The 27,384-nt window shown below is 49.1% G+C and overlaps 1 protein-coding gene across 1 annotated transcript in view; it reads left to right on the forward strand.

Moving 5' to 3' along the window:
• Positions 1–2,229: 2,229 nt before the first annotated feature.
• FAM83F (family with sequence similarity 83 member F) overlaps positions 2,230–27,384 on the forward strand; it is a 37,536-nt gene continuing 12,381 nt past the window's right edge. The window contains exon 1 of the mRNA XM_043968511.1: positions 2,230–2,709. Coding sequence (XP_043824446.1) covers positions 2,230–2,709 — 480 coding nt within the window. The remainder of the gene's footprint in view (positions 2,710–27,384) is intronic.

Consider the following 27,384-nt stretch of genomic DNA (forward strand, 5'->3'; position numbering starts at 1 on the left):
GGAGGGGAGGGACTATTTCTTTGTTGTCTTCCTATACCTTATCAGGTATAAGAAGACTGAAGAAGTAGAAGGGCCCCAGGTAGTGAAGAGCTTTATACGTCAAACACAGAAGTTCCCATCTGATCAGAGTTGACCAAGTCAATGGAGTTCACGGAATGGTGGTGGGCAGTGGGGGGGGGGGGTTGATGACACTGTCAGATCTACACTTCAGCAGCTGGGGGGGGTGGCTTTTGAATGGAGAGGGATGAAGCAGAAGGCTCCAGGTAGAAAGCTATTTCAATAGTCCAGCTGTGAGAGTAGAGGACAAATGGGAGAGATGGCATGAAGGCAGGAATGATGAGGGAATCTTCAAACAGTAAAGAAGAGGGTAGAGTTGACCCAATTCACCAAAGGGTCAAGACTCGGAAGAGAGGAGAGTATATACAGACCAGAGGTAAAATACTGACTTATGTTGACATTGCAGGTCACAATGAGAACAAAAGTAAGGCATGAGGAGAGTTAGAAAGATGAAAGACGATTGGTGGATAAGGAAAATTCAGAGTTCTTAAATAAGGAAGTGGACACTTATGAATGATGGCAAAAACAAGGGGATGATCATCCCTGGGTGTGGCTCAGGCAGAATGAAGAAATTGTCAAGTTAGACTATTTGAGGGACTATGGTCAGTGTCTGGCTCATTTTTGTTGTTGTTTTCACTTGTGTCTGACTTTGTGACCCCATTTGGGGTTTTCTTGGCAAAGATACTGCGGTGGTTTGCCATTTCCTTCTTGTGCTCATTTTATAGATGGGGAAACTGGAGCAAACAGGGTGAAGTGACTTGCCCAGGGTCACACGGCTAGTGTCTGAGGGCAAATTTGAATTCCGGGAGATGAGTCTTTCTGACACCAGGCTAGACCTAGCTGTCTCCTGTCTGGCTCATGGTAGGGGCTTTAATAAAACTTATTGATTGACTTCAACAGGGACTACTTGAGGGAAACAACTGGAGGAAAACTGGAGGAACAAAAGCCAGGTTGGTATCAACCTTTTATCTGCTCTGAGGTGTCTGCCTACATGTTGGTGTGGTGCTGGAAAGACCTAAAGTATCCTGAGGGTGTGGTTCTGTGTGCAGAAAAGCCAACACAACCACCAGAACAACCTTTCTTCCTGGTAAAAACCCCACTAGATGGACAAAGCACTGGCCCTGGATTCAGGAAGACCTGAATTCAAATCCAGCCTCAGACATTTGACACTAGCTGTGTGACCCTGGGCGAGTCACTTAACCCTCACTGCCCCACAAAAACAAACAAAAAATATCTCAAAAACCCCACTCAGGGGGCAGCTAGGTGGCGTAGTGGATAAAGCACTGGCCTTGGATTCAGGAGTACCGGAGTTCAAATCCAGCCTCAGACACATGACACTTAACTAGCTGTGTGACCCTGGGCAAGTCACTTAACCCTCATTGCCCTGCAAAAAAAAAAAAAAACAAAACCCACTCAGCCCATCCTTTCCCTTCTGCCTAGGCCTACGTATCTGACAATGGAAAGAAAGAAACCGAATGTGTGTTCCGTATTGGGGTTACACGCGTCTTATTCTCTTATTAGGCCACTGTAAGTTTATGAGAGGAGGGATGATGTTTCATTTCCACTTTATGTATCTCTTCCAGCGGAGGCTTCTCAACAGACGGAATTTGTTTAATAAATGTTGGTTGAATGAAGTGTCACCGAACCAAGGGGTCCGTAGGAATGAATTAATCTTCCTCCCTTCCCCCCCATTTAGAAACAGGAAACTGAGACTCATGGGAGTGGCTTGCCCCCAGTCAGAATCACGAAAGGTCAGAGGTGGAAGGAGGCGATCTAGAATCCGCACTCCAGCATTCCATAAAATGGGTCTAGCCTCGCCTGAGCACATTTTCGCCCCTTTCCTGAGAAACACTGGGGATTCCCCCAGGAGGGGAGCTGGCTGGAGCGGGGTAGGCCACCTCCCTTTCCCGCAAAGCTCTCCTCCTCACCCTTGCCCGGGCAGCGCTCCGCGTTCCGCACCCCTGGGCGCACCAGGCTGCGCGGCGCAAAGAAGGGGCAGTTCGGCTGGTTGTCAGCGGGCTGCGCCCGAAGCTGCCCGGTGCGGATTGGCCTGCGCCCGGCCGGGGGGCGGAGCTCCCGCCAGGTGAGTCTCGGGCCCCGCCCCGCAGTGGGCGCCCAGGTGCGGTGGTGGCCAGAGGCGCTCCAGCTCCTGCGCCCCAGCCGCTGGCCGTCATGGCCGAGTCTCAGCTGGGCTGCCTGGACGAGACGCACGTGAACGAGAAGGTGACGGAGGCGCAGGCTGCCTTCTACTACTGCGAGCGGCGGCGGGCCGCCCTAGAGGCGCTGCTCACCTCCGGGGACCGGGCCTACCAGGACGCGGTGACCAAGGAGCAGCTGCGCGACTTTCTCTCCGGACCCGAGCGCCAGGCGCTCCGGGCCGACTGGCGACCCTATGAGGTGCAGGCGCCGGCCCCAGGCAAGAGCAAGGCCAAGGCCAAGGGCCAGGCTCCCGCCCCCGCCGAGCCTTCACCCTCGCTGGCCTATTGGCCTGACCGTTCGGACACCGAGGTGCCTCCGTTGGACCTGGGCTGGACGGACAACAGCTACTACCGGGGCGTCAATCGCGTCACCCTGTACACCCACCCTCCCAAGGAGGAGAAGGCACCCCACCTCAAGGAGGTGGTCAGGACGATGATCCAACAGGCCCAGAAGGTAGGGGCTCCTTCCTCCCTCGTGCGTCCGCTCGGCCGCTGAGAGCGCCGACCCCGCGAACCCTCCTCCCCTCCCAGGGCAAGACTTCGGGTCTGTAAGTCAGCCGGGTGAGAGGCCTGAGAAGCTAGGCCCCTCCTGGGTCCTGGAGGTCCTCTAGTCTAGCCCAGCGGCTGAGGCCAAAGAGAGAAGTGATTTGCCGGTGCTTGCTCAGTCAACAGGTAGCAGAGCAGAGTCTAATGCGCTTCTGGGCCCCCAGATCCCTGTCCTCTTGCCGAGCTCGCGATTTCTTTAATTCCTCCTGCTTGTTGGATCCCTAATTCTTAGACTGGAAGAAACCTGAGGTCATCTGAGCATAGAATGATAGGCAAGTACCACACAGGTGGTGAATCTCATAGGATCATGTGCTGGCAGAAACCTCGGGGCATCTGCTCCAAGCCTCTTTTACGCATGAGGAAACTGAGGCCCACAGAGGTAAAATGACTTGTCCAGAATCTCAGAACAATAATCAGAAGGAGGGTTTGAACTCAGGTCCTTTGAATCTCCTGGCCCGGCTCTTTGCACACCAAGCAATGAACATTGGATTCTGACTCTGAAGGCAACTGCCCCTCCCTTCTCTCTTCCCCCTTCCTTTCGTTTTCCCCCTCCTCCCCCCAGTATTGACTTCCCCTGTGACTCTGGAGTGGAATGGAGTTGTCTACTTCTTGTGCCATCTCTGCTCACCGGGCTTGGGCACCTGCCAGGACCAGGTGGCCATCAGAAGCTCACTGTGCCTCACTGAGCCTCAGTTTCTTCATCTGTAATGAAAAAAAATTTGCACTCCCTAAATCACAGGACCCTAATGATCCAAGTGCTTGGCCCTAAAACTGCCGAACTGAAAGTTATTTTGCTTTTCTCCCTTCCCCCCACTTCTCTGGCCTCACAGGTTTGGTTGACTAGCCACACCTCTCAAGGTGTGTTTTGCAGTTAAGGCCCCACCCCCAAGCCACTGTACCCTGAGGCCAAGCTGAGGATGGGCTAGGAAGCCAGTTGTGGGGGAAGGGGCCGAGCTGCTGAGCACCTTAGCCTGTAGTGTGAAGGGAGAGGCTCTTCTGGTCGATACCCCTAGGGTTAATGGGCTGCTGGGGGTGAGGGGAAGGGCTACTTTTGCAAAACTCCCCTTGAGGTTACAGATTTTATGCCCTCACCCACAAAACAGGGATCCCCTTCCCTGCCCAGTGACCTTTGGACTTAGACTTGCTTTCCTGAGAATCAAACTTTGCTGGCCCAGGTCAAGGGGAGAGGCCCTTTGGGTAAAGTGTGCTTGGGTTCAGGGAGGTGGGGCTCTTTGTGGGAATAGCTTTGTTTCCTCTCTAGGGGAAAAGGGGTGGGCTCTGGCTTTGTTACGACGGCCACCTGACCAGGATGGACTTTGCCGGATGGATTCTGGTGGGGGTGGAGAGCTGGTCTGGAGATCCTAGATGGAAATGTTAACCCTTCACTGTCCAGACAGTTTCTCTGAACCTTCCTTTTATAGAGTTGTGTCCATCCCCCACCCCTGCCTCATATACACATAGACAAAGACACACACTCAGAGGTGGAAAGAACTTTAGAGATCATTGACTCTGACCCCCTTATAGATTAGGAAACTCGGCGTTGGAACCCTGGCGTTCCCCTCTCTCCCAAATCCGGCATGCCTTTCCATCGTCCACTTGTCTGCAAAAGTGTCTTTTCCAAGCAAAAGTCTTACATGTCCCTCCCTTACTCTATAAACTCCTGTGGTTCCCTATTACCTCTCTAATCAAATATAAACTTCACATTTGAAGCCCTGACTCCAGCCTTCTTACAAATTCCTCCCTTCCTCATGTACTGCAATCAGTCTCCCTTCTTGTGGTTCCTCACAACCAACTCTCTGCCTTTCCCAGGCCAGCCTCCATGTTTGGAATGCACTCCCTAGTCCCCTTTGCCTCTGAGAATGCCTCGCTTCCTTCCAGAGTGATCTCTACATCGAGCCTTTATTCCTTCCCCCCATGACCTTGTATGTGGAAGGGTGGGCTAAAAGTCACAAAGGGGTTTCAATATTTAATAAGTTCTTTCTTGTTTGTTTTTCATTTACAATACCATAGCATCATCTGCAGTATATGTAGGAAATGATTTTACATTGAATGTGAAAATCAAATCTCGTAAATGGCAAAAATAAAGTCAAAATAATTTTCAAAAGTTATTAGAACCTTGTGAATTTAGGTCCAGCCTGTACACGTGCGTGCTGTCTCCCCCATACAGTAAGCTTCTTGAGAGCAAGGATGGATTCACTTTTGTCTTTGTGCCTAGCAGAGAGGTGATGGGATTGCACTGGGGAAAAGAACTTTCACATAGAGAAGCTTCCTCTCCCAATGCAGCTTATGGTCTTGGGGAGTCACTTAGAGAGAGCTGCCTGGCTCCCACAGCCAGGATATGTTAGAGGCCCTACTGTGAGCCAGGCCTTTCAGTTTCTGAAAACAACTCTGCAGAAATACTTGATGACTGGCCGATTTGATTTTCCCCCTATGTATTTTGATGAGGGTGGAGGGTTCTAGGAAGCTCTCCTGGGGCAAGGACAGAGGATGATATTGATCCAGAGCTGGCCTTGAGTTAGGTGGGTCTGGTCCTCATGGACTGAGTATTTACCATGCCTTGAGTCAGGTACAGGGTGCTGTGAGAAAATGGTACCAGGTTGTGGGGATGGGGGGGTTCCATTCAATTCAATACCAATGCCAGGATAGGCAGGCCAATTTTTGAGGAAGGAGGAGATCACAGAACTCCTCTATGATTTTAGTTAAAAACACAGTTAAAGGGGCGGCTAGGTGGCACAGTGAATAAAACACCGGCCCTGAATTCAGGAGGACCTGAATTCAAATCCGACCTGAGACACTTGACACATACTAGCTGTGTGACCTTGGGCAAGTCACATAACCCTCATTGCCCCACCAAACAAACAAACAAAAAAATCAACTCTATTTTTAAAATGATAATACAAAAAAAGAATAATAAAAACACAACTCATCTCCAGTTAGGGAGCCATCCATGTCATCAAGAAATGTTTGGGTCTCTACCATGTGCAGGAGATTGGGATACAAACTGTGACATGAGGGGCAAGAGCAGTAGACCAGACAAGAACTCAGAGGATCTGGGTGCCAATCCTGGGCTTGATACTTACCAGAGGGATGACCCTGGGTAAGTCACTTCCCTTTTCTTGACTTCAGTGCCCTCATCTGTAAAATGAAAGAACTGGACTGGAATGATCCCTAGGGTCCTCTCCATCACCAAATCAATTCAACATGGGTTCAATGCTTCCTCTGGCACCTAATCTCCCAGCCTAGAGCCAACCCACTCTGCCTTTCCTGCCTCTGGGGCTCCCCACCCTTCTGGGCTTATTCAGCTGAACTCTTCCTTCTTCCTTTTCAGAGGAAAGAAGTTGCTTGACCTTATTGTTCAGGCTATGGAAGGGCTGAAGTGTGTGTGTGGGGGTGGGGGGGTGTTCAGCATTGCTTCATCCACTTTTGCCAGGTGGAGAGTATCTTCAGCAGCTGTGGTGAAAGGTGAGGGGAGGGATGGTGCATTGATAGAACTAGCAGTGGAATGGAAGGTTTGAGGCCTTATTGTTGTTTGTCCTTCATTCTCTCTTTTGGGGGGGGGCAGTGAGGGTTTTTTTGTTTGTTTTTGTGTGAGGCAATGAGGGTTAAGTGACTTGCCCAGGGTCACACAGCTAATAAGTGTCAAGTGTCTGAGGTCAGATTTGAACTCAGGTCCTCCTGAATCCAGGGCCAGTGCTTTATCCACTGTGCCACCTAGCTGCCCCTTTTCCTTCATTCTCAAAGAAGACCATGACATCAGAAGGTGATGCCAAGACTTGCCCTGAATTGGATTTGAGTGAGGGAGGGCTGTGCAAGGTCACCAACCTTACTTTCTCCTCCAGAGCCGTCTGGCTCCAATGGCAAGATATAGATCAAGATGACTATAGATGGCCCCAGATGTTTAAGGCAATCGGGGTTAAGTGACTTGCCCAGGGTCACACAGCTAGTGTCTGACATGAGATTTGAACTTATCCTCTCAACTTCAGGGCCAGTGCTTTATCTACCATGCCACCTAGCTGTCCCTAAGCAGCTATTTATTACTAAATCCTTCTTCTTCTCCATAACTACCCACCCCCACTGGTAAAGAAGACCATTCATCACCCTTTTCCCAGAGGTAAGGCAGGAGGTGAGTTTTGAGCTAGACCCTGACATAAGGGTGGGTAGGGTAGGTGAGGGAGTGTGGAAAGGCACCCCTTTCCCCTTTATAATCATCATCATAAGCTTGCACAGAGTCAGGGATTTTAAGGTGAGAATAGATGAGATAGGTTGGGAGCTTAATGAGAAGACGCATCTGGATTAACCCACCGTCTCTTCCTCTACCAAAGGTTTCAGGAAGTCAGTAAGATTGGGGTTTGGGAGGGGGTTTTGGGTTGTTTTTTTTTTTTTGATGAATCAGTGTAAAGTCCTGCACTTGGGGAAAATGTATCTAGAAAGCAGTTGACGTGAAAAAGAGTTTAGCAGTGTTGTGTGGCTAGCCAGACATTGAATGGGACCCTGGGCTTCATGAATATATCATAATAAATTAAACTAGTCTCTTCTCCTTTTCCCCTTCCACACCACCTTTTCATGATTTATAATTCCTAAAATGATTTATACGTATTCATCCTCATAGCAACCCGACGAAGCCGTGCAAGTATTCTCACAAAGAAGCATCATGATTTTAGAGCTAAAAGTCATTGGGTACAACCCCCTCATTTTACAGATGAGGGAACTGAGGTCAGATTGGATGGAACCCAGGCCTTCCTGACTCTGGGCCCAGGTGTTCCTTCTGACTCAGCAACCTAATGTTAAATGGCTTTACCTAAGATCACATAGATAGGAAAAATAAGGAAGTGATTGTCCCACTGGACCCGGCCCCAGCCAGATTATATCTGGAGTGTTGTAATCAATTCTAGGAGCTACATTTAAAGGAGTACGTTGGTGATCTGAGAAAGGATGACAAGGATAATGGGGAGGACTTGAAATTACACTCTCTGAAGAATGACCAAAGGGAGCAGAAATGGCTAGTGTGGAAAAGAGAGAAATTAGTGAGGAGATGTGCTTTTCATCTTCAAATATCTGAAGGGTTCTCATATAAAAGAGAGATTAGACTTGTTCCATTTGACCCCAGAGGATGAACAATTACAAGTGAAAATTACGGGGAGGAAGATTCGGGGGCTTAATAAAAGGAATTTTCTAACAAGCAGAGCTGTCTTCCCCCATACATACACACACACACACACACACACACACACACACACACACACACACACCACTCCATGGGCTGCTTTGTTAGGTAGTGAGCTTCTTGTCACTGGAGTGATTCAAGCAGAGTGTCTACATGACAATTTGTGGGTTGTTGCAGAGGGGTTTTGGGTCAGATTTGGGCTAAATGAACTCCAAGGTATTTTCCCACTCTAGGATTCTGTATTCATTTAACCCAACACAAGTTACCAAAGAGTTCTCTGCTCACTTTGGCAGTCATTGGTCATTTTTTGAGCTGGGAGAGTCCCCAACCCAAAGCCTGAATTGAAGGTGGCTGGCTGTTGCAGGCCCCAATGAGTCTAAATACTGCCTCCCCCCCTGAGTTTCTTCTGCTCTCTGGTGGTGATAGAGTGTTGGGCTTGGAAATGGGAAGACCTTGGTGTGATTCCTGTCTCAGATATTTAGTGGCTGGGCAAGCTGATGAACCTCTCTAGGCCTCAGTTTCCTTTTCTAAGATGAGGGGTTGGACCAGATGGTTTCTGGGGCCCCTTCCAGCTCAGGATAGGAGATTCTCCCTGGGTCTCAGTTTCCCCATTTGTAAAATAAGGGAGTTGGAAGAGATGGCCTCTTCAGCCCCTCCCAGCTCTAGATCTGGGCTCCTCCCCAACCCCAGTGCTGATGGGGTATTTTCTGAAGGGAGCCTTGGGCTTAGGTAGGGCTGGCTGGGGAGATGAGGGGAAGAGGTAGTTATAAATGGTTCACCTGACTGTGGGCTGGGATGACTCATGACTTTAAAGAGCTTTATGGTTAAAAAGAGAAAGGGAGCCTCAAGTAGTGGACAGGGAGCCGGCCTCAGAGCCAGCGGGGAAAACCTGCCGGGCCTGCCTGGGTGACCTCTGGCAAGTGCCTTCATCTCCCACCACTGCAGGCAGCTCCCTAAGTCTGCACATTTCAGAGAGGCGCTTTGCTAGAGGAAGTGTCTGTCATCTGGGAGTTCCCTGTGCCGGTGAAATCAGAGGTTTAATCCCAACCTCTTTGTGGCTTAAAAAGCCCCAGGAAGGGGCAACGAGGTGGCGCAGTGGATAGAGCACCGGCCCTAGAGTCAGGAGGGCTTGAGTTCAAATCCGGTCTCAGACACTCAACACTTACTAGCTGTGTGACCTTGGGCAAGTCACTTAACCCCCATTGCCAAGCCAAAAAAAAAAGCCCCAGGAAGTGGAGTACGTGTATGCTAAAACTCAGCCCCTTGTCAGATTCCCTGTTCTTTCCATTATGCCACTGCCACCACAAGGAAGCCAGACTGGTTAAAAAGCATGGGCTGGTAAACTCTTTACAAGGCCAGTGAAATGGAACAAAGCAACTGGAAACAGTCATCCACACCTGGGTTCTAAGGTTCTATAAGCCTAGCGTGGAACCTTAAAGGCTCCTAGCTGGGAGGACTCTTCATTTTGTAAATGGGGAAACTGAGGCCGAGAGAGGCTAAATAAGTTGCTCAGGGTCATATAGTTAGTATGTGGCAAAGCCAGGATTGGAACCCAAGGCTCAGAGATGGAATGTCAGTGACCTGCCACTAGCTGTGTAGCCTTAGGCAAAGCGTTTTGGTTCTGGGAGCCTCGGTTTCTCCATCTGTAAAATGGGGGGGGGGTTAAAACTCAGCAGGGGGTGTAGCTAGGTGGTACAGCTACATGGTTCAGTGGATAAAGCACTGGCCCTGGATTCAGGAGGACCTGAATTCAAATCTGGGCCTCAGACACTGTGACCCTGGGCAAATCACTTAACCCTCATTGCCCCACCAAAAAAACCCCAAAAAACCAAAAAAACCTCAGCAGGGTCAGTGTGAGGAAATTGCTTTTTATACATCATAAAGCACTGTGTACTTTTTAAATTTTAAATTTAAATTTTTTCTCAATGTACAAAATTGTTTTCTTCCCCTCTCATCTGTCTCTCCCATTGGAGGGGAAAAAAGGAAAGAAAAGAAAAAGAAAACTTTTGTGACAGCAAAACAAGTTCCCACTTGGCCATGTCCAAAACCCCTCTGATTCTGCCTCGTGAGTCTATTGATTCTCCATCAGGAGGTGGGCAGCATGTTTCATCGTGAGTCCTCTGGGATTGGGGTTGGTGATTGTGTTGATCACAGTTCCTGAGTCTTTCAAAATTGTCTTTTCAATGTGTTTTGTCATTGTATGAACTGCTCTCCTGGTCCTGCTCACTTCCCTCTGCTTCAGTTCATACAGGTCTTCTCAGGTTTCTCTGAAACTGTTCCTTTTGTCCTTTCTTCTAATACAACATTACATTCGTATGGCATAATTTATTTATTCATCCCCTAATTGATGGGCACCCTCTCTATTTCTTGTTCTTTACCACCATAAAAAGGAGTGTATGGAGTGTTCAGGGAGGACCACCACCTCTGGTGGAAGGCTTGCTCATCTACCTTTGGTGCCCACCTGTCCCCCAACTCTCACCCGTGATTCAAAGAAGCTGTAGCATGTACAGTGGCCACAACCCATGGGCTAAACCAGGTTGAGGGTAATTGAGAGACCTCAAACCCATCAGTGAGTTAGGTGACATCTACCCCAAGTATGTGGAGACTTCCCTGGGAGGAATGGGTGGATGAGAACAATTTGTTATATCATCCATGAAGACGAAAGCAGCTGAAACTGCATTTCATCTTCTATGTACATGTTGTTTCTTCCCATAGAATGGGTGCCTTCTGAGGGCAGGACTATTTCATGTTTGTATTTTTGTTTTGTTTTCATTTTTTGGTGAGGCAGTTGGGGTTAAGTGACTTGCCCAGGGTCACACAGCTAGTAAGTGTCAAGTGTCTGAGGCCGGATTTGAACTCAGGTCCTCCTGACTCCAGGGCCAGTGCTCTATCCACTGCACCACCTAGCTGCCCCTCATCTTTGTCTTTTTATCCCTTGCACCAGCAGAGTGCCTGGCATACAAGAGATGTTTAGAAAACATTTGTCGTTTAGTTAATACTTAGGGCAGCTAAGTGACACCATAGAAAGAGCACTGAGCTTGGAATCAGGAAGACTCATCTTCGTGAGTTCAAATCCAGCCTCAGATACATGCTAGCTGTGTGACCCTGGACAAGTCACTTCACCCTGCTTGCTTCAGTTTCCTCCTCTATAAAATGGGCTGGAGAAGGAAATGGCAAACTGCTCCAGTATCTCTGCCAAGAAAACCCCCAATGGGGTCACAGAGAGTTGGTTGTGACTGAAATCACTAAACAACAAATCTCTGTTGCATGAATGAACTTTTTGCCCCTTCTGAATGGTATAGGCCAATGGGAAACTGAATGTGGGTGCAAATCTTGGCCTGCTACTTAATATTGATGTGACCCTGGGCAAGTCATTTCTCTGGGTCTCAGTTTCCCCCTCTTTAAAATGAAGAGATTGGGCTGGATGGCCTCCACTGCACCTTCCAGCTCTGGCCTAGATTTGTCACTATGATCCCGGGTGAATTCTGCCCCTCACCTAGAGTGGGCGGCCACAGCCCTAGGTTTAGACCCACTGTCCACCTACTGCAGAGGGCTGGCACAATGGCCAGCTTTGCCATGTCCTCAAGTGTCCTCTTATCTCCAATCCATGCACCTCCATTTCCTGATACTTGGAAGGGAACACTGAGTTAAGGTAGGCTTCAGAGCCTCCCCACCCTGGGGTGCCCAGACCCACCACCACACCCCCTCTGCTGCAGTATCCACCAGGACATTTCCCATCCCTTCAGGTGCCATGGGGCACAACCCAATCTAGACCCATTGCAGGGCCCCTTAGAGCACTCAGTTCTGGGAGCAGATACCAGGATGATGGGCCAATGATGTCCCAAGGCAGTGCCCAAAGTCCTGCCCTAGCCTGCCCCTGCTTTTCAGACTAGGGTGTACTCTCCCAGGTGGCTGCTGGCTTGAGGGAGGGAGAGGCTGTGGAGGGGGAGGCACCCTCTGCGGAGGAGTGAGAGGGTGCCTCCCCCTCTGGGGTCACTAGCTCTGACTATCCCAGCCAGGGTGTAGGAGTCTGTAGATGCTGCCTGAGGGGTATGGGGAGGGCTCCTATGGATGTTTTCTTCTCCAGGACTTCTGATCCTGGTGGGTGGGAGTGAAGCTTACTGGCAAAGACCATATGTAAAGGGGAGCTGGGAGGGAGGGCATGGGGAGGAGACTGCTAGGAAGGGGTGTGGAGGCCTGAGCCCCAGCAAGTTGAGGAGTTATTTTGGGGAGAGTAGACAGCATGGGCTTCCTGACAATTTATGTGACTCCTGGAGAGTCTTCTGTAATGGCCTCCGAGGTCCCTCCAATTCTGGATCTGTGACTGTGCTTGTGGAATTGACCGAATGTCAGCACCCAAAGGGCTCTTTGTGGGGGAGGGCTCCAATTTGTTCTTTGTCCCAAAGGGCAGAACTGGAACCATGAGAAGGTATTGCTGCCAGGTCAGTGTGGATCTGCTTCAGTCAAAATTTTCTGATAATCTGGGCTACTCCTGAGTGGAATGGGCAGGGATGGAGAAGGGAAGCTATTGGGCTCCCTATCCCTGAAAATCTTCAGGCAAAGCCTGAGAGACCCCTTCTTGAGTGATTGTAGAGACAGACCTCTTTATAGAGGGGTTGGTTCTTTCAGTTGGGCTGGTCCAGATGCCCTCTGAGACCACTGCTGACTCAAGACCGTGACTTCACTAAGAGCTGCTATCGCTTTCAGAGGAGGTAGAGGAGTGGGAAGGTGGCCTAGGGGCTCTGTGTGAGGGTCCCCTGTGACTGAGCCAGAGAGCCCTTGGATAATGACAGAGAATGATTGTCCTGAAGGGAGAGGCCTTGACGGGTCCATTCCAAGGACCCAGGGTCCATTCCAAGGGTGGCCAGGCTAGAAGGAAGGATTCTGAGTCTAGGCACCATCGGTGATGTGCAAGAGCAGGAAGCAGATGAGGAGAGACAGAAAATCCAGGGAACCCAAGCAGGCTCTTCCTCTTGGTGACCTAGGCCATAGAGAATGAATTATCTAGAATCTATCCAGAGACTGTTTGGAGCAGGGAGCTAGAGGAGACTCAGGTTTCAATGTTGGCTTTGTCACTCTGCCTACAGGACTTTGGCCAAGTTGTTCCATTCCCCAGGGGCTTGGGTTCTTCTTTAAAATGGGGGAGGGAGGGGCAGCTAGGTGGCGCAGTGGATAGAGCACCGGCCCTGGATTCAGGAGGCCCTGAGTTCAAATCCAGCTTCAGACACTTAACACACTAGCTGTGTGACCCTGGGCAAGTCACTTAACCCCAATTGCCTCACCAAAAATAAAATAAAATAAAATAAAATGGAGGAGGGGGGGCAGCTAGGTGGTGCAGTGGATAGAGCACCAGCCCTGGAGTCAGGAGGACCTGAGTTCAAATCCGGCCTCAGACACTTAACATTTACTAGCTGTGACCCTAGGCAAGTCACTTAACCCCAATTGCCTCACCAAACAAACAAAACAAAACAAAATAAAAAAAATAAAATGAGGGAGGGGACGACACAGCCTCTGTGACATCCCCTCTGGCCCCAGGTCTGTGATCCTCTGGTTCAGTGACAGTGGATAAGTCATTTCCCCCTCTCTGGGCATCAGTTTGGGTTTTTTTGTTTGTTTTGTTTTGTTTGCGGCGCAATGGGGGTTAAGTGACTTGCCCAGGGTCACACAGCTAGTAAGTGTCAAGTGTCTGAGGCTGGATTTGAACTCAGGTCTCCTGACTCCAGGGCCGGTGCTCTATCCACTGCGCCACCTAGCTGCCCCGCCCTCTATCAGTTTGACAAGATGGCTTCTGAGGTCCCTTCCATCTTGAGACTGGCTGGGGTCTCCCAGGACTCCAGGGACTCTGGTGTTTGGCTCGGGAGCTCATGGGTGTGAGCGTAGGTGTGATTCCTCCCTAAGTCTACCCTGGGAAGTCTGTCCTCTCCATCTGCTGGTATCATGTGGATTCCGGCTGACCACCCACCATCCCAAACTCTTGGTCCATCTCCACACCTTTATTAAGGACCTACTATGTACAACCTAAGGATAGTGGTGCAATGGATAGAGCACTGGGCTTGGAACCAGGAAGACTCTTCTTCATGAGTTCATATTCAGCCTCAAACATGTATATTTACTAGTTGTGTGACCCTGGGCAAGTCACTTAACCCCAAATTGCCTCACAAAAAACCCCCCAAAAACAAAAAAACAAAATGACTACAGCTGACACAGAGAGATTTCTATTCTTTATCTCATTTATCCCCCACCATAGCCTTTTGAGTGAGGGAATAACTAATATCTTTGTTTTGCAGTTGGAGAAACTGAGGCAGACAGAGGTTAAGTGATTTGCCCAGGATCATACACAGCTAGTAAGTGTCTGAGTCAGGATTTGAACTCCCAGCTTTCCCAGGTTCCATCCACTACACCAGGCAGACCATTTGTCAGGGACAGCATGGAGGAGTTTATTGTTCCAGGTACACTTTGGCCCATAAGGCCCCTGATATTTCCTGCCCCTCACACCCAGCTCAGAGGTTCTGTGATGACATTTTTGTGCAGGACAAAGAGGGTATCTTCTTTTCTCTCACTTCCCCCCCCACCTTCTACCCCCAGTATAGTCTTATCTACACTATCTATTCCCAGTAGCCCCCTTGGGGGCCAGGCTGGGGATCTGGGCCCTCCCTCTAGTCTCCTGAAGCTGCTGAGCTCCCATCTACTTCTCCCTGGCTTTCAGCCCTGGCCTCTAGGTTCCTGCCCTACTCTCTCTCTGCCTTATCCCCCTGGGGCAGCTGCTTGGGACGATGTTGGCAGGCTGGGCCAGTCTCCTGACAGTAACAGGGAAGGGAGGGAGTGCAGAACCCAGGTGGTCTAGGGCACTCTCCTGATCCTGGTGCAGAGCCAGAGCTGGCCAGCAGCACAAACCAGGTAAAGAAGGAGGCCCAAGGGGCAGGGGGAGTTTGGCCCACGGCCAGCTTCCCTTGGCTTGTAAGTAGAACAGAGCAGTCAATGGCTGCTAGCCCAGAGCCCTGCCCCACCAGCCCCGTCACCACCAGGCTTGGGGCCCAGGCATTCTGAGCCAGGCAGAGTTTCCTTTTCCCATGGCCCCTTCTCAGAACTCCAGCCCCCCTTCGTGTGGTCACACAATCGAGCTTATGCTCCCTGTCCTATTTAATCTTGGCAGTGTGGTAACTGACCTCAGGAGAGAGAGCTGGGTTCTGAAGTTCTTTCCCCCAGAGTGCCAGACTGTGGCTCAGAAAGGGAATTAAGGTTAGTCAGGAAGGCCTGAGTTCAAATCCTGCCTCAGATACTTCCTAGCTGTGTGACCCTGGGCTTGTCACTTAAATCTCCTTCAACCTCCATTTCCTCATCTATAAAATAGGGATAATAAAATGTGGGGATAAATAAATTTTAAATGGGGATTAAAAAAACCAGGGCTATTGTGAGGATCAACTGAGATAACTTTGTAAAGTGCTTTGCAAACCTTAAAGCAGTAATAGATGCTAGCTATCATCGTCATGATCTAGTAACTGAGTCTTGTCCATCCTCCCTCCACAGCACCTGTCCCCTCTCCAACCAGATGGCCCCCATCCCTTGTTTAGACCCTGGCTACCCTTTGCCTGAACTATGGCAATTCCTCCTTATTTCAAGTCCAGGATCTCCCCTTCCTCACCCCACCCCCATCTTCTCCACTGCTGCTGAAATAATCTGCCTAATTATTTCATGTCACTCACCTGATCAAAAACCTTCACTGGCTCCCCATTGCTTTTCAGAAGTTTAACCTGTGGGCATCTAAGACCCTCTGCAGTCTGACTCCCACCCCTATACCCAGTCTCATCTCACATTCGTCCTTCACAGGTGGTACTTTCCAACCAAACTGGACTACTCAAGATTTCTGAAACTTGGACCATCTGTCTCCTACGTCTTTACATTTGTACAAGTTATTTCTAGTGCCTGAAATGCACCCCTGTCACAAGTGGCTAGCAAACCACCAAGCCAGGAGTAAGACCTTTTACAATCCAGTCCATCTTTCCAGGTTACTTCTCTCCCTTATCCAGCCAAATGAGCTCCTTGCTACTCCCTGTAAAAGCATCCCCACCTCCATGCCAACTCTTCTCCATGCCTGGCATACAGTCCCTCACCACTGATGGGTTAGAATCCATTGCTCCCTTTCAAGGCTTATTCAGAAGCCAACTCCTGCTCAAGGCCTTTCCTCATCTTACCTTCCTTCAGTTCCTGATGATCTCCCCAGCTACTGAAACGATTTGGCATCTCTTAAAATATTTTGATTTAGTCACGGGGGTGTGTGGGCATTGTGCCCTCCCAGCAGATTGTAGGGACTATTTCTTTTTTGCCTTTGTCCCCTCGGTGCCTAGCACAGTGCCTCGACACATGGTAGATCCTTAACAAATGCTTATGAAATCAATGAAAGGATTTTGAGAATTCCTGTAAGTCAGGGGCTCTTCTCTTAACCTGAGGTTCAGATACTTTCCTCTAAAAAGTACTTTCATCACTGTATTCCAATGCTGTTAGTTTCCTTTCTAATTTTATCTGCTTTAGTTGATGCCTTTGCAAACCTGATTCTGAGAGGGGGTTCCCACTGACTGCCCAGGGGGGTCAGGGACACAAAAACGGGGAAGATCTCCTGCTATATGGGCCAGCTCCAGGACCCCCTCCTCCATGAAGCCCTCCCTGATCTCCTCCTGGTTGGTCAGTGCCCTCTCCTTCTCCAAGCATGATTTTATCTGTGCACATAGAATGTAATCTCCTGAAGGGTAGGGACTCTCAGAGCCTGGTCCAGTATGAGTAGGATCAATAATCACCCTTTCAAACAGAGCTTTTTCTGAGCTTCTTCCCAGAGCCTGGGGCACCCTGGGGATTGTAGGCTGGTCCCTACAGCAGGTAATTAATCATGTCTCCCTAGTGAACCCGAAACAATGTAACATAACTGCAAACAGCTGGGAAACTGTTGCTGACCAGGCTTGGGCCACCTCCGACCCCAGCAGCCTTCCAGCTCAACATTCTGGGTCCAGGAAGGGAGGGGCAGGATGCCTCAAACTCTCAGGGGAGATGTACCAGCAGGAGCCAGAACAGAGGCATCCCCACAGGGCCCACTGCTGTCTCCTCTGTCTTGTAAGGCTTCTTTAAGGGGAGGGGAGATAACAGGACTTGCCTGCTAATGAGAGCCTAGATTACAGACTGAGACCTGAATGGGACCCCAAAGGTCAGCTAGCCCAGCCTCCTCATTCTCCAGATGAGGAAAGCACAGCTCAGAGAGGTCAACTGACTCATCCAAAGTAACGCAGCCAGTCAGAGACCGAACTTGGGACTGGAATCCAAGTTTCCTTGCTCACGGTGTGTCCTCTCTCAGATTCACATCCATTATTTTTTTATTATTATTATTATTTTTTTTTTTACTGAGGGGGTTAATTGGGGTTAAGTGACTTGCCCAGGGTCACACAGCTAGTAAGCGTGTGTTAAGTGTCTGAGGCCGGATCTGAACTCAGGTCCTCCTGACTCCAGGGCCAGTGCTCTATCCACTGCGCCCCCTAGCCGCCCCCGGATTCACATCCATTATTTCACAGGAGGTGAGAACTGGAAAGTGGATCTCAGTAGCATCTTGTCCAACCCATAACTGAAAGCAATCTCCACTATAATATGCCCTGCCAAGGGATAATCCATCCAGTCTTGCTTTGGAAACCTCCAAGGATGGGGGAGCTCACCACCTTTGGCTGGGACAATTCTCTTGTTAGGAAGCTTTTCCTGATTGTGGAGCTGAAACAGGGCTCTTTGACACTTCCCCCCCTTGCCGACTGGCCCTCTTCTTCATCCCAGTCCTTCAGAAACCTCAAAGACAATTGTCATACCCCTTCAAGTGTCATGCACTTCCACTCCCCTGCCCATTCTTGGTCCTCTCTTCTCCAGGATATCCTCATATCCTACAAGTAATGGGCTAATTCTCATGAAAACTCTTCAAAGTAGTCAAGGAGGGTGTTGTTATTTACACTTTTTAGATGAGGAAATAGAGAAAGGAAATGAAGTGCCCAGGGTCATACAGGACATTAAGTGACAAAACAGGATTTGAACCCAGCTCCTTCAGCACTGTTGGTCGTGATTCCTCTCCTACACTTATATCATGGGAGTGACTGAAGTTCAGTATTTCCTTAGAGACCTGAAACCTTTCTCTTCCCCCTCCCCTACTATGGCCCGACTTGCTTGACCTGGAAATTTCTTTCGTCTCCTCTGGCTCTCACATGATGACGCTCTGTTTCTAAGACAAACCTACAGGAAATAAAAATGATACAGGATATGTAATCAAATGCCAGGGCAATGTGGAACTAGCCACAGGTAGAACGGGGAAGGGGAAGGCTCAGAAATGGGGGGGGCTCAAGGAAGACTTCATAGAGAAGGGGAGGCTGGGGCTGGACCTAACAGCTGAAATCCCAGAAAAAGAGGCAGGGGGGATGGGGCTTTGAATCATAGGATTATTACACCGAGGGCTGGAGGGGACAGCAGAGCCTACCTAGTCCTACGAGTGCTGGTTCTGAGCTCAAAGGATCTGGGTTCAAATTCTGTCTTGGTTACTTCCCTTTGGTGGGTCTCAGTTTCCTCCTCTGGAAACGTATCCCTGAGGCCCCTTCCGGCTCAGAATTCTTGATCCTGTGATCCCTCCTTCTACAGAGAAGGAAACGATGTGTCCAATGACGTGGTCAGTAAGGAACCAGGTCCAGGACTCAAGTCCTTTACAAACCTACTCCAGCCTATCTTCCCAGATCTGTTTCACATGATTTCCCTACTGTACTTCTTAGCTAAACTGGCTGCCTTCTTTTCTGAACAAGACATTCAATCTCCCATCACCGTGCCTTTGCTCAGGCTATTGTTCATGTCTTCAACTTGTGTCTCCCTTCAAGACTCAGTCCACAGACCACCTCCTACAGGAAGCCTTTCCTAATATCTCTCTCTCTCCACACTCTTCATGACCCTCTCTTGGGGTTTTCTTGGCAGAGATACTGGAGTGGTTTTCCATTTCCTGCTCTAGCTCATTTTACAGATGAGGAAACTGAGGCAAACAGGGTGAGTGACTTGCCCAGGGTCACAAACTAGTAAGTGTCTGAGACCAGATTTGAACTCAGGTCTTCTTGTCTTCAGGTCTCGGGGCTCTATCCACTGCACACCACCCAGCTGCCCTCTCCAGTCTGTCACCTTCCCAACACATCAGTAGAATGGGGGGAATAGTATGGATGATTTCTGAGATTCCTTCCTCCTTTTAAATCCCAGCACCTTGAAGAGGCATGCTTATTAATTCTTTTCTTTAATAGGCAGCTTGAGATAGAACCTCATTATTTCCCATTTCCTAATTGGGAGTCAGAGTTATTATCACCAGTTTAGCTTTGCTTCCCTCCCACCCTAACCCTTCCAAGATAAAATTGTAGAACTCAGGTTCATGAGTCCGCTCAACAATTATCACCCCTCCCTATGCAATAAACTCCAGTGGCTCCTATCGCCTCTGAGATCAGACACAAAATTCTCTGTTGGTTGTTGAATTAGAGGTAGCCCTTCCTTCCTTTCCAGTCTTCTTGTACCTCACTCCCAACACATCTCTTTAATCCAGTGACCTGTCTCCTAGATGGTCAAGAACAATCCCTGGGCTCCAAGTTTCTCTGGCCGTCCCCCAGGCCTGAGAATACTATCCTCTGCTCTGACTACTGAGCTTTAAGTCCCAGCTAAAGTCCCACCTTCACCGGAAGCCTTCCCTAACCCCTCTTAATCCCAGTGCCTTCTCTATTATTTCCCATTTTATCCTGTCTATAGTTAGTTTATACCTATCTATTTACTGTCTCCCCCATTAGTTTGTGTGAGCTCCTTGAGAATACAAGCTTTTTTTTTTTTTTGGTGAGGCAATTGGGGTTAAGTGACTTGCCTAGGGTCACAACGGCTAGTACATGTCAAGTGTTTGAGGTTGGATTTGAGCTCAGGTTCTCTTGACTCCAAGGGCCGGTGTTCTATCCACTGTGCCACCTAGCCGTCCCAAATATAAGCTGTCTTTTGCCTCTTTTTGTATCCCCAGCACTTAGCACACAGTAGGCACTTGATAGGTGTTCATTGGTTGCTTGGACAGGATTGGAGCTGCCAGCCAATATGGTGGAGAGAGCTGGAGCCAGGGGTTAGGAGGCTTTAGTTTGAATCCAGACTCTCTACTTCTCACCTACGTGACTTAGGGTAAGTCCCTCCAACTTCTCCATGCCTCAATTTCCCCCATCTGTAAAATGAGGGGGTTAGATGTAATGATCTAGTCTTGAGTCTACAGAACTATAGTCTAAGAAGCCAGCACCTTCTGGCCAAATATCCTGTGAGTCAGAAACATATTTACAGTGTCAGTGAGAATTAGGGGGGTGACAGAGAAGAGAGAAAAATGGATAATTGTCTCTTCCTCCCAGAGGTCGAGGGCCTGTGAGGTGTTCAGACTAGGTTAGTGTGGTAAATTTTGCTGATATGGCTTTTTCTCCCTCTTGCTTTTTATTTTGGTCACATGGGATGGCTCCCTGGATTGGGGAGGAAGGAGGGAATGCACCTGCAAATGAAGGGGCTAGGAATTCAAAAGCTATTGATGAAAATGAAAATTTTTTTTAAAAAAAGATTGTGACATAAATGTTTAATGTCTCCAAAAAGGAATCATATCTTCAAGCTCTTCAGCAGAGTCTATGCGCATTCTAGTTCATTACAAATGAGCCTTATTTCTTCATTGAGAGAGGCCTGACAGGACTTCTCTTTGTCGACATTTTTCTTAGCAGTGAGTTAGGTCTCTGTCCTGGAAAGGAAGAAATGGGGTTCTTTAAAAATAAGAATAAGAAGAAAAAACTCTAGAGTATAAATGAGCCTCATTTTCCTCATCTGTAAGTAAGATGAGGGGCTGAACTGGCTGGTTGCCAGGCAGACTGGCCCTCCCCACAGTGAATACCAACCAGCCAAGGTCTGTCTGTTTCGGGCTTCAGGATGTAATCTGCATCTCTGGCTGCCTGTCTGTCAGCTGGGGAGAAGAGGATGACTCACCAGGATTGAGCAAGGGCAGGTGATTTCCACCTCAATGCTGGGTTTCTAGAAGCAGCCCAGACTGTTCCTGGGGGCTGGCTGTCCTGACTGTCTCGGAGGAGGAGTTCAGAGGCCTAGTTAAAAATGGATTGTCACAGCAGTCCTGGCCCTGGCATTTGATTTTGTTAATTTTTTTTTTTTTTAGTGAGGCAATTGGGGGTTAAGTGACTTGCCCAGGGTCACACAGCTAGTAAGTGTTAAGTGTCTGAGGCCGGATTTGAACCCAGGTACCTCCTGACTCCAGGGCCGGTGCTCTATCCACTGCGCCACCTAGCTGCCCCTGGCCTGGCATTTGAAACAGGGAGGACTGAAATGTGGTAAGGGCCCCTATAGAGGAGGACGAGGCTGGGACCACCAGTAAAAGGCGATCCACATTTTTGAGGACACCTACTATTGGCAAGAGGTTTGAGTCAGTCCTTATGCATTTATTAAGCACCTCCTATGTGGCAGGCATTATGCCAAGTGCTGGGTTTTAAAAATGGCAAAAGACGTTTGTATTTCCTCAAGGAGCTCACAGTCCAGTAGGGGACGACAACTGCAGACACCTGTGTGCCAACAAGCTAGAGACAGGATAAGCATGGAAATAATCCGCAAAGGGAACGGTACTAGAATTGATGATGTTTGGGAGCAGCTTCTTGTGGGCAACTTGAGATTAAGCCAGGGAAACCAGGGGGTAGTGATGGGAGAAGGGAGCGCATTGGGGCAGAGAAGATGGGGGTTAGCAGTGAAAACTGACCTCCCTCCAGTCAAGAGATGGGGATGTCCTTGAGGAGGCACAGAGAGGCCAGAACCACCAAATCACAGGATACCTGGGGGTAGCGTGGGGACGGGCATAAAGGGCTTCAGATGCTAACAGAGGATTTCCTATTTGATCAGAAGCCACTGGAGTTTATTGATAGTGGGGTAATGGCCAGACCTGGGCAGGGGAAGTTCAGTTTGCAGCAGAGTGCTAGCATGCACTGGATTTGCCACTTCGATGTTTTTGTGTCTGTTTCTCTGCTTGTAGAATGAATATAAACTCCTTGAGGGCAGGGACTTTCATTTTTGTCTTTGTATCTGTCTTCTGGGCTTGGTATACCATAGGTGCTCAATAAATGCTTCCTGAATTCTTTTAGCTCTCCCAAATGGGGCTTGGTACTCAGTAGGAACTCAATAAGTGCTTCCTTGAATTCTTTTAGCTTTCCTGAATGGGATTTGGGCTTCGGGGGCTTTGGCTACCTCCACTTAATTTACCTTTAGAGAAAGTCTTGTTAGGGCAGCAGCTGACCCAGCATAAGCTTAGTCAGCCAGGCTTGCCTGGGCCTCCCTCCCTGCCCCAGGACTGGGGCTAACTGCTGACGTGGTGCAGCTCCGGCTCAGCAAGTGTCCCTTCGTTTTCCTGCACCTCTGGGATCATGGCGGGGTGTGGCTCCCCAGTAACTGGCAGCCGGGAGCCTTGATTCAGACACCTCCGTCACTGGCCAGTGGGAAGCCTCAAAGGTGAGACTGAGCCTCAACATGTCTAGATTTTCAGGGAAGAACTCTGGGGGTGCTGGGAACCTGTATTGGATGGGACGGCAAGCACGGGGCTAGTTACTAGTATGTGACTGACAAGTGCTCGCCTCATCTGTGCCCAATTTAGGTTGTTCATCACCTTGTGCTTCCTTGTCTCTGACTGTGTTGTAGTCCCCTCTCTTATGGAAGCTCCTTGAGGACAGGGTTAAGTTATCTTTGTATCTCATGCCTGGGACCTGCTAGATGGCTCCATAGTGCACAGAATGCTGGGCTCTAGAGTCTGGAAGATCATCTTCTGAGTTCAATTCTGCCTCAGACACTTACTAGTTGTGTGACCCTGGGGTAAGTCCTTCACACCTCTTTGCCTCTGTTTCCTCATCTGTAAAATGAACTAGGAAAAAAAAAAAGGAACTGGGGAAGGAAATGGAAAACCACTCCAGGATCTTTGCCAAGAAAGCCCCAAATGGGTCACAGAGAGTCAGACGTCACTGAAACCCTGAAACAACAATATCTCGTTGCCTACACGGTGGCTGTCAAATAGTAAACTAAATGTTTGCTAGTAGAATTTTCTCTGAACTCTTTCAATCCATAGGGTCATAGACTATTAGAGCCAGAAGTTAACCTTGGATTTAGTAGGAAGTCTTAACGTTTTCTGTCTCCTGGACCCCTCTGGAAGTCGGTCTGCTGAAGTCTATGGATGCCTTCTTGTAGTAATGCTTCTAATTTCATAAAATACATAGGGTTCACTTGACACTTAATAGCTGTATGACCCTGGGCAAGTCACTTAACTCTCATTGCCCACCCACCCCCCCCAAATACATAGGGTTATAAAGGAAGCCAATTATATTGAAAATTATTATCTATATCTATATCTATCTATTTAAAATCACAAATCCTGGGTTAGAAACTGATCTAGTCCATCCCCCCTCATTTTACAGAAGGGGAAACTAAGAGTCATGGGGATTAGGGCACTTGCCCAAGGTATTTTTTTTTTCTTTTTCTTTTTTCTTTTTTTTTTTTTTTGCAGGGCAATGAGGGTTAAGTGACTTGCCCAGGGTCACACAGCTAGTAAGTGTCAAGTGTCTGAGGCCGGATTTGAACTCAGGTCTCCTGAATCCAGGGTGGGTGCTTTAACCACTGTGCCATCTAGCTGCCCCACCAAGGTCATATTTCTAATGAGGCATAAAATCATAGGACTATAACTCTAAAACTAGGAAGGGACCTCTCATTTTACAGATGCGGAAACTGAAGCCAAGAGGTTGAGGTGATTTGTCTGTAATCTCCCAGGGGCAGCATTAGGGTGTGAACAAGATCTTCTGACTCCTAATACTTGACCCTTTCCCATCATGCCACAGTTCATAAAGGACTGTGTCTTCAGATCTACTTTACAGAGATCCTGTGAAGGATTAAAGGGAAGGAGAAAGAAAAGGACCAGTGGGTGGAGGTTACAGGGAGGTACCATTTGGAACTCCCATAAGTAAGAACTTTCTTATCAGACAGAACAGGGTACATTTTCGGTAGTGAGTTCCCCATCACTGTAAATATACAAGCAGTGTTCTTTGGGGATATCATAGGTCTCTCTGAAATAATGTATTTCTGGAATCTGTCGCTAGTGTCCCTTCAGGACATCTCTGTGAGCAGGGTGGCATTCCCAGAGGTGGGCAACAGGCTTGTCCTGTTCTCGATTTCCAGGGAGGAAGTTTTGGGGGCCCAGGACCCTGGATGCTCTGCCTTGCTGTGGAGCCATCCCATTGTTCCCAGCTGGGACCGAGGAGAAATTTTTCCTAGAGACCTTGTTTACTTAAGTCCAGTTTCTCAGCCCAGTGTTCAGCCCCTCCCCCCAATCTCCACTGCCCCTGGACCTTTCTGGTCTTATCTCTCACTAATCCCCTTTCCCCCCAGCCCCAGACAAACAGAGCTACTTCTCTGTGTACACTGTGTGGGATAGTGGAGAGAGCCATAGATTTGGCCCTAGAAGCCCAGCTCTGGTTCTTGAGCCTCGGTTTCCCCATCTGTAAAATGAAAGGGGCTGGGCTAGATGATTGCAAAGGTCTTCTCCTGCTCCAAGGATGATGCAGGGCGGGGCTTGGGAGGGGTAGTGAGGAAAGCCAGGCCAGAATTGGCTTCATTCCTGTGGTGAGAAGGTACAGTAACATCCAGGCTCGTAATATTAGGGTAATGCTTTGTGATGAGAACAAACTCCTTCCCGGCTTTCAAGGCCCAAATTCCATTTATTTCAACACATATTAGGCACTTTCTGTGCACCGGGCCCCATGCACATTCTGTGTCCTCGGATGGATTGTCTCCCCCAATCGAGTGTAAGCTTCCTGAAGGTTTCATTTTTGCCTTGATATTCCCAACTCTCATTGGTTGATTTATGAAATTTGATTCATAACCTGATTTGCCCCCATTCCACCCTGCTGTGTGGTCATGAGAGGCAAGTACACTGGCCTTGGAGTCAGAGGATCTGGGTTCAATCCCACTTAGGACACTGACTGCCTATAGTGACCTTGGGCAAGTCACAGATCTGGAGCTGGGAGAGACCTCAGAAACCTTGAGTCTCCCATTTTACAGATGAAGAAACTGAGGCCCAGGGAGGTTAAGTGCTGGCCTGTGGTCACACATAAGGTCAGAAATCTTGTCGTTGTTTGTCCTTTGTTCTCAAAAGAGGACCATGACAGATGTCATGACTTGCAGTGAACTGGATTTAAGTGAGGCAGAGCTGTGCGGAGTCACCAGCCTCACTCTCTCCTCCAGAGCCATCTGGGTCCAGTGGCAAGATAGACATTGGGATGACTGGAGATGGCCCTGGACGTTTAAGGCAATTGGGGTTAAGTGACTTGTCCAGAGTCACACAGCTAGTGTGAGGTCAGATTTGAACTCAGGTCCTCTCATCTTCAGTGCTGCGCCACCTAGCTGTCCTAGTCAGAAATCTAGAGCCGGAGGGGACATCAAGAGGCTATGGAGTCCCCACCATGTTAATCTTCCAGTTTCTCTCACTTGTTTCATCTATAAAAAGGTTTTGTCAGGGTAATGCAAAGAGTGCTGGGTCTGTGTGGAGCCGGAGCCTTGGATTTGGATCCTGTGTTCCGCTTAATTTCCATGTGACTTTAGGGAGACCAGCTCCCCTCTCAGGGCCTCAGTTTCCCCATCTGCCAAGTGAAGGGGCAGGACAAACTGGATTGGTAAGCACCCTGGCCGATCTGAATTTCTGGCCTTTGTCACTGGAAGGGAATGGGGGGAAGCATGGGCGGGATGCTATGGTCAGCTGGCTACTCGGGAGCTTTGGCAGCTTCACCAGGCCCACAGGGAAGGTGGAAGGAGAGTGGCTGCTGAGTGAGGACTTCCATTATTTTTGGAATCTGATAGTAATTAAGGAGCCCAGAGAGGGAATTAGTGGAGCTGGGCTGTTTAATTAAAACTGAATGGCAGGGAGAAGGAAGGAAGTCCCCCATCTCCCCCAGCTTGGCTTTCTAGCACTGGGCTCAATGAGAACACCAGACGAGGAACATCAGGACACCAGAGAGGCCGGCCAACCTCCCAGTGGGCTCAGTGGCTTAGCGGCTTCCGCCAAGACTGTTAGCTCAAATGAGCCTCTTGTTGTGGGTGCTGCCCATCTGTGGGCAGCTGGGAGGAGCAGGCAGAGACAAAGGTGACCTTGACATCCCTTCCTGGAGATTGGAGCCTGGGATGGGTGGTTCAGCCTAGCCTGGTGTGTGTGTGTGTGGGTGATTTGTATGTCCACCCCCCTCTCCAGAGCACACACGGGGGAGCGTGGCATCCGTGGTCATCCTGGGCCATGGCTCATCATACACTCCCAGAGGAGGGGGCCTGCTGTTGTAGGTCCAACACAGCAGAGCTGAATGTCAGATGACACCCATGGAGACCGAGCGCATAGTAATGATCTCTCCTTTGCCATGAGCATAGAGCAATTGATTTTTTTTTTAATACAAATATTTTGCTGTTCCATTTAGTGCTGACCCAGCCAGTAGAGTCTCGCCAGTGCATGACACCTACAATCCCTGTGCTCCTGGCGTGGGGAGAGGGGAACCAGGAACAGTACTTAAGCCAGAGACCTCTCTTTTCCTAGTTTCATGATTGCCTCCACCCTATCCTGCCTTGGATGCCCACTACCCATGGGCCCTGGGGCAAGACATGTCTCTGTGCCTCAATGAGACAGTTGCACTCAATGACCTTTGAGGTCCCCTCCAGGTCTAGAGCTTCTTAGATACTGAACCTGATAGAAACGTTGTTGGGCCTTGAAGGGTGAGTGGGGTATGAGTGCATAGAGAGGAGGATAAAAGGCCTCAGACATAGAGAGCAGCCTAAGCAAAGGCCTGGAGGTAGAAATAAGTAACCCCCGTTTGAGAGCCATTAAAGAAACCAGCCTGGCTGAAGTGAAAGGGTTGCAGAGGAAGAACAGTCGGAGAAAAGACTGGGGGGGAATGGATGAAATTACAAAGGGCCTTGAATGCCAAGGTGAGGAGACTGGACTTGATCCATGGTTTGAATTGAGATTTCAAAATGATGCGGGGGGGGGGGGGGGGGGTGGCGGGGGGGGGCAGAGGGGGGCAGCTAAGTGGCGCAGTGGATAAAGCACCGACCCTGGATTCAAGAGGACCTGAATTCAAACCCGGCCTCAGACACTTGACACTTACTAGCTGTGTGACCCTGGACAAGTCACTTAATCCCCATTGCCCTGCAAAAACAAAAACAAAAACAAATGAGGAAGCTGAGGCTCCTAATGGGTGAAGTCCATCCTGACTTGCCCAGGGTCACACAGCTATTAAGGGTTGAGATTTAAGCTTAAGGTCTGAGTCCGAATTTCAGCCCTTTCCAATGTATCAAAGAAGATAATATCCGGAA

The sequence above is a fragment of the Dromiciops gliroides genome, chromosome 5, assembly GCF_019393635.1.
Source record: "Dromiciops gliroides isolate mDroGli1 chromosome 5, mDroGli1.pri, whole genome shotgun sequence".
NCBI lineage: Eukaryota > Metazoa > Chordata > Mammalia > Microbiotheria > Microbiotheriidae > Dromiciops > Dromiciops gliroides.